This window comes from Oncorhynchus kisutch, linkage group LG12 (genome assembly GCF_002021735.2).
Source record: "Oncorhynchus kisutch isolate 150728-3 linkage group LG12, Okis_V2, whole genome shotgun sequence".
NCBI lineage: Eukaryota > Metazoa > Chordata > Actinopteri > Salmoniformes > Salmonidae > Oncorhynchus > Oncorhynchus kisutch.
Window position 1 is genome coordinate 48,237,539 of NC_034185.2, and position 12,172 is coordinate 48,249,710.

At 41.6% G+C, this 12,172-nt stretch overlaps 1 protein-coding gene and 1 long non-coding RNA gene across 11 annotated transcripts in view; one reads left to right on the forward strand and one right to left on the reverse strand.

Moving 5' to 3' along the window:
• The first annotated feature begins 2,930 nt into the window (after window positions 1-2,930).
• On the forward strand, window positions 2,931-7,819 carry LOC116376545 (butyrophilin subfamily 3 member A1-like). 9 transcript variants are annotated; one of them, XR_004211982.1, is made up of 11 exons: window positions 2,987-3,256; window positions 4,867-4,930; window positions 5,069-5,414; window positions 5,641-5,802; window positions 5,935-6,179; window positions 6,272-6,367; window positions 6,464-6,511; window positions 6,637-6,660; window positions 6,806-6,826; window positions 6,975-7,152; window positions 7,274-7,819. XR_004211982.1 is itself a non-coding variant. In XM_031837711.1 (8 exons), exons 1-7 carry the CDS (start codon window positions 5,249-5,251, stop codon window positions 7,067-7,069), a joined length of 615 nt encoding a protein of 204 aa, XP_031693571.1. In that variant the 5' UTR covers window positions 5,230-5,248; the 3' UTR covers window positions 7,070-7,152; window positions 7,274-7,819. The 9 variants fall into 9 exon arrangements, 2 of the variants coding, with proteins under 2 accessions (XP_031693571.1, XP_031693572.1); XR_004211976.1 differs by having other exon boundaries at window positions 2,989-3,256; window positions 6,272-6,376; XR_004211981.1 differs by having other exon boundaries at window positions 2,931-3,256; window positions 5,935-6,367.
• Window positions 4,481-12,172, reverse strand: part of LOC116376546 (uncharacterized) — a 29,092-nt gene continuing 21,400 nt past the window's right edge. For both annotated transcript variants that reach the window (XR_004211983.1, XR_004211984.1), the window contains exons 3-4: window positions 6,944-7,001; window positions 4,481-6,351 (exon numbers count right to left, since the gene is read on the reverse strand). This is a non-coding gene — a long non-coding RNA (uncharacterized LOC116376546). The remainder of the gene's footprint in view (window positions 6,352-6,943; window positions 7,002-12,172) is intronic.

The window sequence follows — 12,172 nt, forward strand, 5'->3', positions numbered from 1 at the left end:
TTTGCTTATGGCGGAATACAGCTCATTCAATGATATCTTAGTGCCAACCTCTGGCTGAGGTGGTATGTAAAACAGCTACGAAGAATACAGATGACAACTCTCTCGGGAGGTAGTGTGGTCTACAGCTTATCATGAGATACTCTACCTCAGGCGAGCAATAGCTTGAGACTTCCTTAGATATAGTGCACCAGCTGTTATTTACAAAAATACATAGTCTGCCGGCAGACAGTCTGGTGTCAGAGGAAGGCCCTAAACATTGTCAAAGACTCCAGCCACCCTAGTCATAGACTGTTCTCTCTGCTACCGGCAAACAGTACCGAAGCACCAGGTCTAGGTCCAAGAGGCTTCTAAACAGTTTCTACCCCCAAGCCATAAGACTACTGAACATCTAGTCAAATGGCTACCCAGACTATTTGCATTGACACCCCCCACCCCTCATCTATGCATAGTCACATTAATAACTCTACCTGCATGTACATACTACCTCAACTAACCGGTGCCCCCACACATGGACTCTTACCGGCAACCCCCTATTTTTTGTGTTATTTTTTACAGCTGGTCTTTAATTACTTGTTACATTTATCTCTTAATCTTATTAATATATTTTTTTGAAACTGCCCTGTTGGTTAGGGGTTCATAAGTAATAATTTCACTGTTGTATTTTGAGCATTTGACTAATACATTTTGATTTGTCTGGCCACTCTATCAGAAAGGCTTAATTTGTTGAGTGCTGAGTCAGGTGAGTCAGGTGCAGGAGAGCAGAGAGTTGTGAACGTGCGCACACTTTATTTAGGCAGAGGCAATAAAACAGACAGACGCCACTGCGTCAAAACCTCCAGTCAAAGGTAAAAAGTGCAAGGCGCGAAATAGTAAAAAAAAAAGCAGATGTTTAACAATTTAAACATCCTTCATGAAATACCATGGAAATACAGGGGGAAACCCAGCCTGGCGCATAACACGACAAAAACATTTTCACACAAAGACATGGGGGGGAACAGAGGGATAAATACAAGCAGTGAGATTAGGGAATGTAAACCAGGAATGCAGGGTAAAAGACCAAACAAATGGAACAATGAAAAAATGGATCGGCGATGGCTAAAAACCGCCGAACGACGCCCAACAAGGAGAGGAGACGACTTCGGCGGAAGTCGTGACACCACTGCGTTCTTGTGGACCTTCAATGTTGCGGTTGTTTTGGTACCCTTCCTCAGACCTCAACACAATCCTGTCTCGGAGCTCTATGTACTATTCCTTTGACCTCTTCGTTTGGTTTTTACTCACATGCACTGTGAACTGTGGGACCTTGCATTGTACAAGCCTTACATGGATTTGCTCCTACCTATTTCTCTTCGATTTGGTCCTGCCATACATACCTACATGTACACTACGATCACAAGATGCAGGCCTCCTTATTGTCCCTACAATCTCTAAGCAATCAGCTGGAGTCAGGGCTTTCTCCTATAAAGCTAAATTTTTTATGGAATGATCTGCCTATCCATGTGAGAGACTCAGATTCGGCCTCGACCTTTGAGTATACCGAAGACTCATCTCTTCAGTAGGTCCTTGTAACAGCGTTCGTCTGTTGAAAGAGGAGCAGACCAAAATGCAGCGTGGTGGTTACTCATGTTCTTTAATAAAGATGAACAAACAATCAATACAAATCAACAAACGTAACACAAAAACCTATACAGCCTATCTTGTGACAACTAACACAGAGACAGGAACAATCACCCACAAACACACAGTGAAACCCAGGCTACCTAAATATGGTTCCCAATCGGAGACAACGAGAATCACCTGACTCTGATTGAGAACAGCCTCAGGCAGCCATAGACTATGCTAGACAACCCTACTCAACCACAATCCCAATACCTACTAAAACCCCAATACAAAAACACACCACAAAATAAACCCATGTCACACCCTGGCCTGACCAAATAAATAAAGAAAACACAAAATACTAAGACCAAGGCGTGACAGTCCTATGATTGAGTGTAGTCTGGCCCAGGGGTGCGAAGGTGAATGGCAAGGCACTGGAGCACCCCCTCGGGGTCTTGCGGTGGAGGAGATCTTCACGGGTTATACTCAGCCTTGTCTCAGGGTAGTAAGTTGGTGGTCTGTTGATATCCCTCTAGATGTGTGGGGACTGTCCTTTGGCAAAGTGGGTGAAGTTATACCCTGCCTGGTTGGCCCTGTACGGGGGTATCGTAGGACATGGCCACAGTGTCCCCTGAACCCCCCTTAGCTCAGCCTCCAGTATCTATGATGCAATAGTCTATATGCCGGGGGGCTAGGGTCAGTCTGTTATTTCTGGTGTAATTCTCCTGTCTTATATGGTGTTCTGTATGAATTTAAGTATGCTCCCTCTAATTCTCTCTCTCTCCCTCTCTCCCTCTTGGAGGACCTGAGCCCTAGGACAGTGCCTCAGGACTTCCTGGTCTGATGACTCCTGGCTGTCCAGAGTCCACCTGGTCGTGTTGCTGCTCTATTTCAACGGTTCTGCCTGCGGCTATGTAACCCTGACGTGTTACCTTGTCCCTCAACCTGCTGTTTTCGACTTTCTCTCTACCACACCTTTTGTCTCAACCTCTGAATGCTGAGCTATGAAAGCCAACTGACATTTACTCCTGACCTGTTGCATCCTCTACAACCACTGTTGACCCTGCTGGTCAACTATGAGCGTTTTAATGTGTTGAAGAACAATCTGGCCTTATTGGCCATGTACTCTTATAATCTCCACCCAGCACAGCCAGAAGACGACTGGCCAAAGGACTTTTCCATCTCCCCATTAAGAGTATTTCTGGTGCAGCACAGAAATGCCCTTATCCAGATGTTGTGACAAAGGCATTTCCTAACAGGCCTGAAAACATTCTTTATTGTTACTTGTAAGGTTAGAACCAACTTGCAGTACCTACAGCAGGCAGAGACATGAGAAACCTTTTGTCGGCCAGCTCAGGGACAAGCTACACTATTCGCATCCCTCATTAACAATCAAACTGCTGAATGACAGGTGTTGGGCGTAGCTTTATAGTGCACCACGGAGAAGGTGAAAGGTAAGTCCACGACCTTAAAAGGCAGGGAGTGGACAGGCAGGAGAGGGAGAACTGAGTATTTTCTTTTCTATTATAATTTTGGGCTCCGAAGGAGAACTTTAATACACCGCGGTCATACGTTTTGCCATAGCATTCCAATTACCTACAGAAGGTTTTGATGTCACGACAGCTGGAAAAGCGAAGGAGAGGGACCATGCACTCAGGTACATATAAACTTCACTCTATGATTAACATCTCTGCCCTCTTTAAAGAATGGGATTCTCACTTTCCTTTCTTCTCTCCTCCCCTTGTGTCTGTCTTTTTTACAAATGCATATTTTTCTGGATTGTCTCCTTATTACCACTGGGGTATTGATCAAGTCATAGAGCTGGTAATTTGATGTATTATTTATTCATAAAACAAACGTTGTACTGTTATGCACTGTATGGATGGTATCAAATAAGCATGGTCAGTCAAGGCAATGGGTCTCCACAATGGGTCCCCTTCATGCTTAGTAGAAACTGTAGGCAGCTAACTTGTAAATCAGTTACCCTTGGTGGTGAAAGTGAACGCACAGATCATGTCATGCAAGTGGACAGGCTGTAGAGGCAAAACCTACGTCTTATGCTTACTGGTCTATTCTCTCATTTACGAAGTGGAACTCAACGTATCATTCAAATACATTGTGATATTCGGATTGTCTTGAATCTACAGGATTACCAGAAAATCCTAGGTGTTTTGGTTTCTCAATAACAGGAAATCAAGGGAGAGGAACCAACTTAATTCCATTACACTGTATGAGTTGCAGCCTTCCTATATAAAATATATAGTAATATGATGGTTCTCTAGAATTGAGAGTTCACGTATCTGTGACGCTTCTCGTTGGTGGAAGGAGAGGAGGACCAAAATGCAGCGTGGTAAGTGTTCGTCATGTTTGAATTGAACAAACTGAACACTACACAAAATGATAACGAAGAGAAAATGAAACACTTCTACCAGGCGAACAGACACTAAACAGAAATTAAACACCCACAACCAAAATGGGGAAAACAGGCTACCTAAGTATGATTCTCAATCCGAGACAATGAACGACACCTGCCTCTGATTGAGAACCATACTTAGGTAGCCTGTTTTCCCACTCTTGTTTGTGGGTGGTTATTTTCTGTTTAGTGTATGTCACCTTGCAGAACTGTTTCGTTTCTTCCATTTCACTTTGTTATTTTGTTTTTGTGCGTTCAGTCAACAAATTATGACGGACACTTACCACGCTGCATATTGGTCCGGTCCTTCTTACTCCTCCTCAGAAGAGTAGGACGAGAACCGTTACAGTATCATGAAAGAATGGTGTCCTACTCCCCTCTTTCCTTGTTTCAATCTTGTCATTATGATTGTTTTGCTTGTTTCCCAGTTTCAGGTTAGTTTCTGATCAAAGATCATGTGCGTAGAGATGGTGTTTAAATGAGTAGTTTATTAACAAATTTAACAAAATAAGGATTACGTTCGTACAGCATTTTATGTTTTGTTCAAGACTTTTAGTCCGTTTCAATCTCTACTGTGATCAGTGAAAGTCACATGATCGTTGCAACATTGTCCGGTAGTCATTTCATTGCCTTTTATGTGGGTTGAAGTTGGCATGTGAATGGCAATAAATGCATAACACTGTCAGACACACTGTCCCTTTGTCTGAAATTCCAAAGTGCATCATGTAAATGACCTGTTTCTTTTAAAGATATTTTCCCAACACACATGAAACTGTGTTCACATGACCGTTTGATTGATTTATACATGTAGCTGGGTAATGTAACAGTGTTGTTGTCCTGTCTCTTCAACACAGGGGTATTTACGAGGGTGCTGATACTGTCAGTTGTCACTGATCCTATCCCAGCTCATAAACCCTGGTAAGAATGTTTACAAAGCATTTTTGAGTAAATAACTACTCTTCCTTGTCCAATGTAACAACACCGAGTGCATAAACAGGGCAAAGTGTATGATCATTCTTCACTGTACATTCTTCTTTCTGTTACCCATTACCCCAGAGGTCTTCACTTTGGTGGTCCCTCATGGTCCGATCTTGACCCGGATAAACGACCTCCCTCTCCCTACCTTGTGAACTCTCACCTCTCTTCAGTGCAGAGCCGTTGGAGGTGCGTTGGTACCGGCCTGGTAACTTCAACCGACCTGCCTTGTTATAAAAGGACCACAGCATCCAGGCATCTATGGACCCCCGTTACAGGAGCAGGGTGTCTCCAACTGGGGGGCTGGAGAGAGGGAACGTGTCCCTGACACTGGAGAGGGTCACACTGGAAGACAGGGGGGAGTATGTGTGCCGTGTCAGCAGCGAACAGTGGTATGAAAAGGCCAGTGTGTCCCTCACACTGATTGGTAAGGAGCAGAGGAGTATGTTTCTACAATGAATTAACCTGTAAACAAACATAACACGTGATGTAAACTTATTTAGGGAGAGATACTGTGCTTTTGGTGGGAATGTAGTTCAGAATCAAACTACTATTGCTCATTTTGTTGAACTTGTGAACATTTCTGGAAAATGGAACAAAACTTCTAACAGTCCTATCTATTTTTGGGGTTGAACTGCCTATCTTTCCAATAGTATTAGGTGGTATCCCTGTTTTGTCTCTTGCTGAAGCAAGAGGAGGAGGAGGCCAGGTGAACATCACCTGTCCATCAGTGGGCTGGTCACCTCAACCTAAACTCACCTGGAAAAACAAAGGCGCAGAGCTCAGAAATGTACAAGAAGTACTCTACACACATGGTAATAACATTACTTGCAATGATAAAACACAAATTGATGTAAAATGTTCATAGTGAAAATCAAAACCACTCTTTCTATCTATCTCTGTATCTCTCTTTCTCTGTCTCTCTCTGACTCTCTCCACTGAATCAGATTCTCAGGGCTTGTTGAGTGTCAGTAGTTGGCTGCTGTATTCTCCCTCAGACTCCGATTGGCTCTCCGATTGGCTCTCCGATTGGCTCTCCTGTACAATCTCCCTGTCTGAGGAGGAGAGAGAGAGAGAGAGAGAGAGAGAGCAGAATCCTGCCACAGATATACCAGCCTGGTGAATGAGTGTCCTACAGACAGCATTCACACATTCAGATCCCACTTACTTCCCATCCCAGAAATGATCTGCTGTAAGAGGACTGTGAACATGCTGAAGATGTGTCTCTATCGTTCTATCTTTCCGCCTTATGAGCGCTTATGAATTTGATTTTCCTGTGTGCAGAAGCCTGGAGAGAAGCATTTATTGCATATTTGGTCCTGTCTCTGCTCCTCCTCTCTGCTCTCGCATCTGTGGTCATCATGCTGGGCAAACAAAGAAGTATATAATGTAAATTGTTACAATCAATATTTATCAATAACTTTTTTAAATTTTTATCTTAGAAAGCATTTCAACAATCATTATGTTTTGTTTTAGAGTCTCTGGCATGGCTGTCGTCACAAAAAAAAGGCAAAGGCAGCCCAGGTAATGTACATTGTTATGTGATCTGTGTGACATTCAATAAATAGAAATATGATGTGTATCTAATGAGATATCAGATATGTTGTGTCATCAAACAGGATGTGTGGTTTTTCTCTGCATTTCAGCAGAAGTTGAGCTTGAGCAGAGGCCAGGTAACGTTGTCATTCTTAATCCATTGTATTTGGTTGATATAACAGATACCGTTCATGTGACTAAGTCAAATGTTTGTGCAAATACACACACATCGCAAGTAAATATCACAGTTTTATACTGCCTTCCACCTTCTCCATTCAACAGATACAAGGCACCTAATTGAAGGTAATCAATGAATGGCAATGATTATGATGTATAACATTCCTATGTTTGATAACCACGCTTCATATCCAAAAGTCTGCCTTGAGTCACTAATATTCTTATACATTTCAGTAGAATTACCTAAGTGTGTTCATGGTATGTGTGCTTGTAGAGGCAGGACACATCGATGAGAAACAACCTGTTGAAAAAGTTAAAAATCGAAAGTTAAGTAAAGTTTACTTGAATCTAATGTTCCTAACAATGTGAATCTAAATTGTATCATCTCAGTGTTTTCCATTGACTTCGTATTTGCTTTTATGCAGACTGGCTCCAGGTGAAAGTATTCAAAGGTAGGATTTTTTTTACCAGATATTTATTAGATGATGATTATTATTGTATTAGCCTAAATTGCGAGACTATCCCATGTCAACATTGTGTCTGAGTTCATGAAACCATATTCTCTTCCCTCAGAACGTCACCATGGATGTCCAGACTCCTTCCCTTGCTTTTAAAGTGAGTGAAAAAGGGAAAAAAAAGGCTCAGTTCAGCGCAGGAGAAGATAAAGATTACTCAAACAGGCATCCCCATGTGTTGGGTAAAGAGCGTTTTGACTCTGGACAGCACTACTGGGAAGTGAAGGTGGGGGGGTCATTTTACAGAAACGATGTCATGGTATATCGGTGTGGCCAGAGAAAATGCTGAGAGAACATTCTGTCATTCCTTTAACTCCTCAGTATGGTTTCTGGATTTTATTTTCTGGAAATGTTTCCATGTAAAAAAAACAACTAACCCTCCAAAACAAGTAGCTGTGGCAGAATATCTTTCCATAGTAGGAGTGTTTCTAGACGGTGACAGGCAGACTCTGGTCTTTTTATAATGTTGAGACACAGTCACATCTCTACACTTTTACTGATGAGGTATCAAACGACTTTCTCCCTGTGTTCAGCCCTGGAAAAAGTGATAAACGTGTTTTGTTGAATAAATACTAAGATGACGGTTAAAATACGTCAAATGAGGCATACTGTACACAATGTGTTTTAAATTAGGCCAACACTACAGCTACGGTATGTTTAACATGAGGCAGATGTAGAAAAACCCTGACTGGGGTATCATTTTGACTGAAATGTTATTCAGGGATGCTCAGTTCAACACACACATACGATGCATTCTGAAAGTACTCAGACCACTTGGCTTTTTTCATATTTTGCTACTAAAATGGATTAAATTGTTTCCCTCCCTCAATGTACAGACAATGCCCCATAATGACGAAGCAAAAACATGTTTTTGGACATTTTAGCATCAAAACATAATTAAAAATATATATATATCACTTTTACATTTAGTATTCAGACCCTTTACTCAGTACTTTGTTGACGCACCTTTGGCAGCGATTAGAGTCTTCTTGGGTATGACGCTACAAGCTTGGGCTCCCAGTGCAAGAGTTTGCAACACATCCGGCCGGGATTGGGAGTCCCATAGGGCGGCGCACAATTGGCCCAGCATCGTCCGGGTTTTGCCGGGGTAGGATGTCATTGTAAATAAGAATTAGTTCTTAATTAACTGATTTGCCTAGATAAATAAAGGTTAAATAAATAGAAAGCTTGCTACACTTTCTCTCATTCATCTCTGCAGATCCTCTCTGTCAGGTTGGATGGGGAGCGTCACTGCACAGCTATTTTCATGTCTCTCCAGAGATCATGTTCAAGTCCTGGCTTGGAAAGTATTCAGACCCCTTCACTTTTTCCAAATTGTATTACGTTACAGCCTTATTCTAAAACAGATTAAATGAACAACAAATCTCAGCAATCTACACAGAATAACCCAGAATGACAAAGCAAAAACATGTTGATATTTTTGAAAATGTATGGAAAATAAAAAACAGATACCTTATTTACATAAGTATTCAGACCATTTGCTATGAGACTTGAAATTGAGCTCAAGTGCATTCAGATCTGGGGAGGCTTAGCAAAAAATGTCTGCTGCATCGAAGGTCCCCAAGAACACAGTGGCCTCCATCATTCTTAAATGGAAGAAGTTTGGAACCACCAAGACTCTTCCTAGAGCTGAGCAATCGTCGGAGAAAGGCCTTGGTCAGGGAGGTGACCTAGAAACCGATGGTCACTCTGACAGAGCTCCAGCGTTCCTCTGTGGAGATGGGAGATATTTTCAGAAGGACAAACATCTCTGGATCACTCCAATCAGGCCTTTATTGTAGAGTGGCCAGAAGGAAGCCACTCCTCAATAAAAAGCACAAGACAACCCACTTGGAGTTTGCCAAAAGGCACCTAAAGGACTCTCAGATCATGAGTAACAAGATTCTCTGGTCTGATGAAACCAAGATTGAACTCTTTGGCCTGAATGGCAAGCGCCATGTCTAGAGGAAACCTGGCACCATCCCTACAGTGAAGCATGGTGGTGGCAGCATCATGCTGTGGGGATGTTTTTCAGCGGTAGGGACTAGGAGACCAGTCAAGATCGAGGGAAAGATGAATGGATCACAGTATAGAAAGATCCATGATGAAAACCTGCTCCAGAGTGCTCAGGACTTCAGACCTTCCAACAGGACAGTGATCCTTAGCACACAGCCGAGACAATGCAGGAGTGGCTTCGGGACAAGTCTCTGAATGTCCTTGAGTGGCCTAACGAGAGCCCGGACATGAACCTGATCGAACCTGACAGAGTTTGAGAGGATCTGCAGAGAAGAATGGAAGAAACTCCCCAAATACAGGTGTGCCAAGCTTGTAGAGTCATACCCAAGAAGACTAGATGCTGTAATCAGTTTTGAGTAAAGGGTCTGAATATTGTAATACAATGTAATATTTCAGGGTGTTTTTCATAAATTAGCTCAAATTAAATAAAAAAAAACACAAAAAAAACGGAATTTGCTTTGTCATTCTGTCATCATTTCTTAGAGTAAGGCTGAAATGTAACAAAATGTGAAAAAGGTAAAGGGGTCTAAATACTTTCCGAACGCACTGTACTACACCTTCTTTGATAAATATAGCACATCCAACACCCGCACCCTCTATTCTATCACTTCTCACAGAGATGAAACCAGGAATAATATAATCCAATTGAGGTTTAAACCATGTTGTATACCATCACGTCTGGTAAAATATCTAAATCATGTATAATCATGTAATTCTTATCAAATGGCTATCAAACTCCTTGCATTCCATTTAAGTGATAATGCCCGAGAAGCTGGTGTTTGGAGAATACGGGAGTTAGAAGTCGAGGGCTGGCGAACCGTGCCACTATATTCTCCAAACACCGATTTCGAGGGTTACCAACATGTTATTTTGCAGAATTTTTTTCATATTATTTCATCCTTCCACAATATATAGTCCCGACACAAATCTAGGGTTGATACCCAAGCCGGCTGGTCATTCGGTTGCTAGAGACGTGACCCAGTCGTTCGAATGACAGCAAAGTAGACACACTTTCATCTGTTTAAGCTGTTTTCTAGTGACATTTATTTGGATAGATCCATAATAACCATCGTGTATGTGAGAGTCAAACCATAGGACAAACCGTTCGGGCGCTACAGACAATTTTGCGAAAAGATTGATTTTCAGGATGCGTCATGGTCTGACAAACACCACTCTAGCTCTGTCACCTTTCACTGCAGATGCAGAAGTGCGACGGACTGAGACATATCCAATGCTAAAAAACATATCTCTACCTTAAACTGACAGATTTTTTAAGGGGCTTTTTAAAATGATTATGCTAATTACATTTTTGCGATAGCATGGACATCAACCAACGCTAAAGTGTCAAAGCATTACAGCTCTGAAGTTCACAAACAATGTTATTCAAATGAAATTGTATTGGCTAGATTTTTGAACTGTATGGCAGGGGTCTCCATGAGAGATACTTTTTTTTTAAACGTTGCGAGCTACATACTTCTCTTCTCTCCCATGCAACGCTTACCCAGGTCCTTAGTGGACAAGAGAAATTAGTGCACTGTATTTCCTTTCATTATAACTTACTTGCATGTTGCATGTTTTAAGTCCACGTCAATGTTTACGATAAAATACAAGGTTTCCATGTGGTTACGGACCCTTAAACACCACTAACTGTAAGAGAAGAGCTATAAGATCATCAAGGACAACAACCACCCGAGCCACTGCCTGTTCACCCCGTTACCATCCAGAAGGCGAGGTCAGTACAGGTGCATCAAAGCTGGGACCGAGAGACTGAAAAACAGCTTCTATCTCAAGGCCATCAGACTGATAAACAGCCATCACTAGCACATTAGAGGCTGATGCCTATAGGCATAGCCTAGAAATCACTTTAAGGAATTAAGGAATGGAACACTAGTCACTTTAATAATGTTTCCATATCTGGCATTACTCATCTCATATGTATATACTGTATTCTATACTATTCTACTGTTCTACTCTACTTTTAGTCTGTCCCGCTCTGACATCGCCCGCCCATATGTGTATGGTCTTAATTCATTCCCTCTTAGATTTGTGTGTATTGGTTGTATGTTGCACACTTTGTTAGATATTATTTGTTAGATATTACTGCACTGTCGGAGCTAGAAGGACAAGCATTTTGCTACACCCGCAATAACATCTGCTAATCACGTGTATGTGACCAACAAAATTAGATTTGATTTATTTACAGTAGGAGTGTTTCTAGACTGGACCAGACGCACTCTGTCTATTTATAATTTTACTACACTTTTACTGATGTGAAAGCATCACTCTTTCTTCCTGTGTTCGGTTCTGGACAACGTGACTCAAGGAAAAAAAAGAATATGTTGATTGAGTCCTAGGAGATGACAGTGAAAACCTGTCAAATGAGACATACTGTAATTACACATGTATTTTAAATTAGGCCAATACTACAGCTATGACTCTATGTATATATATATTTTTTAAAGGAGGTTCTGACCCCTTTTCATATTTCTGTATGGCTTTAGTCTGTACAGCGGGAAGGTAGAGATGGATTACAGATAGCAGGGGCATGAGCTTTTGCAGAGTTGCCAAAAACCGGAAATTCTGTTTATCAGGGGAGAAGAGAGAGCCTGTCACATGACTTCTGCTTTTGGACGTTAAAGGGAAATTTCACTCAAAAACTATATTTTTTCCTTAGTCCACTATTGATACAGTCCCAACATATTTTGCATGTCAGCAGTCAAGTTGTCAAGATATTGGACTTTTAAAAAGAAGAGTGTCTCCAGCCACATGAAAATGACAATGCAACATTTTGTATCAATAGTGGTGTAACGGTTTTCGAAGATGGAAGAAGGTGTGGATCAAAGCACAGCGTGATACGTGTTCATGATTTCATTAACTGAACACTGAAATACAAAACCACAATGTGAATAAACGAAAAAAAATGAAGCAGTCCTGTTAAAGG

Coding starts and splice junctions, on each gene's coding strand:
- LOC116376545 (XM_031837711.1), top strand. CDS start 5,249: ATGGACCCCCGTTACAGGAGCAGGGTGTCTCCAACTGGGGGGCTGGAG. Junction 5,803..6,271: donor AGAAGTACTCTACACACATG/GTAATAACATTA, acceptor TCCTGTGTGCAG/AAGCCTGGAGAGAAGCATTT. Junction 6,512..6,633: donor AAAAGGCAAAGGCAGCCCAG/GTAATGTACATT, acceptor TCTGCATTTCAG/CAGAAGTTGAGCTTGAGCAG.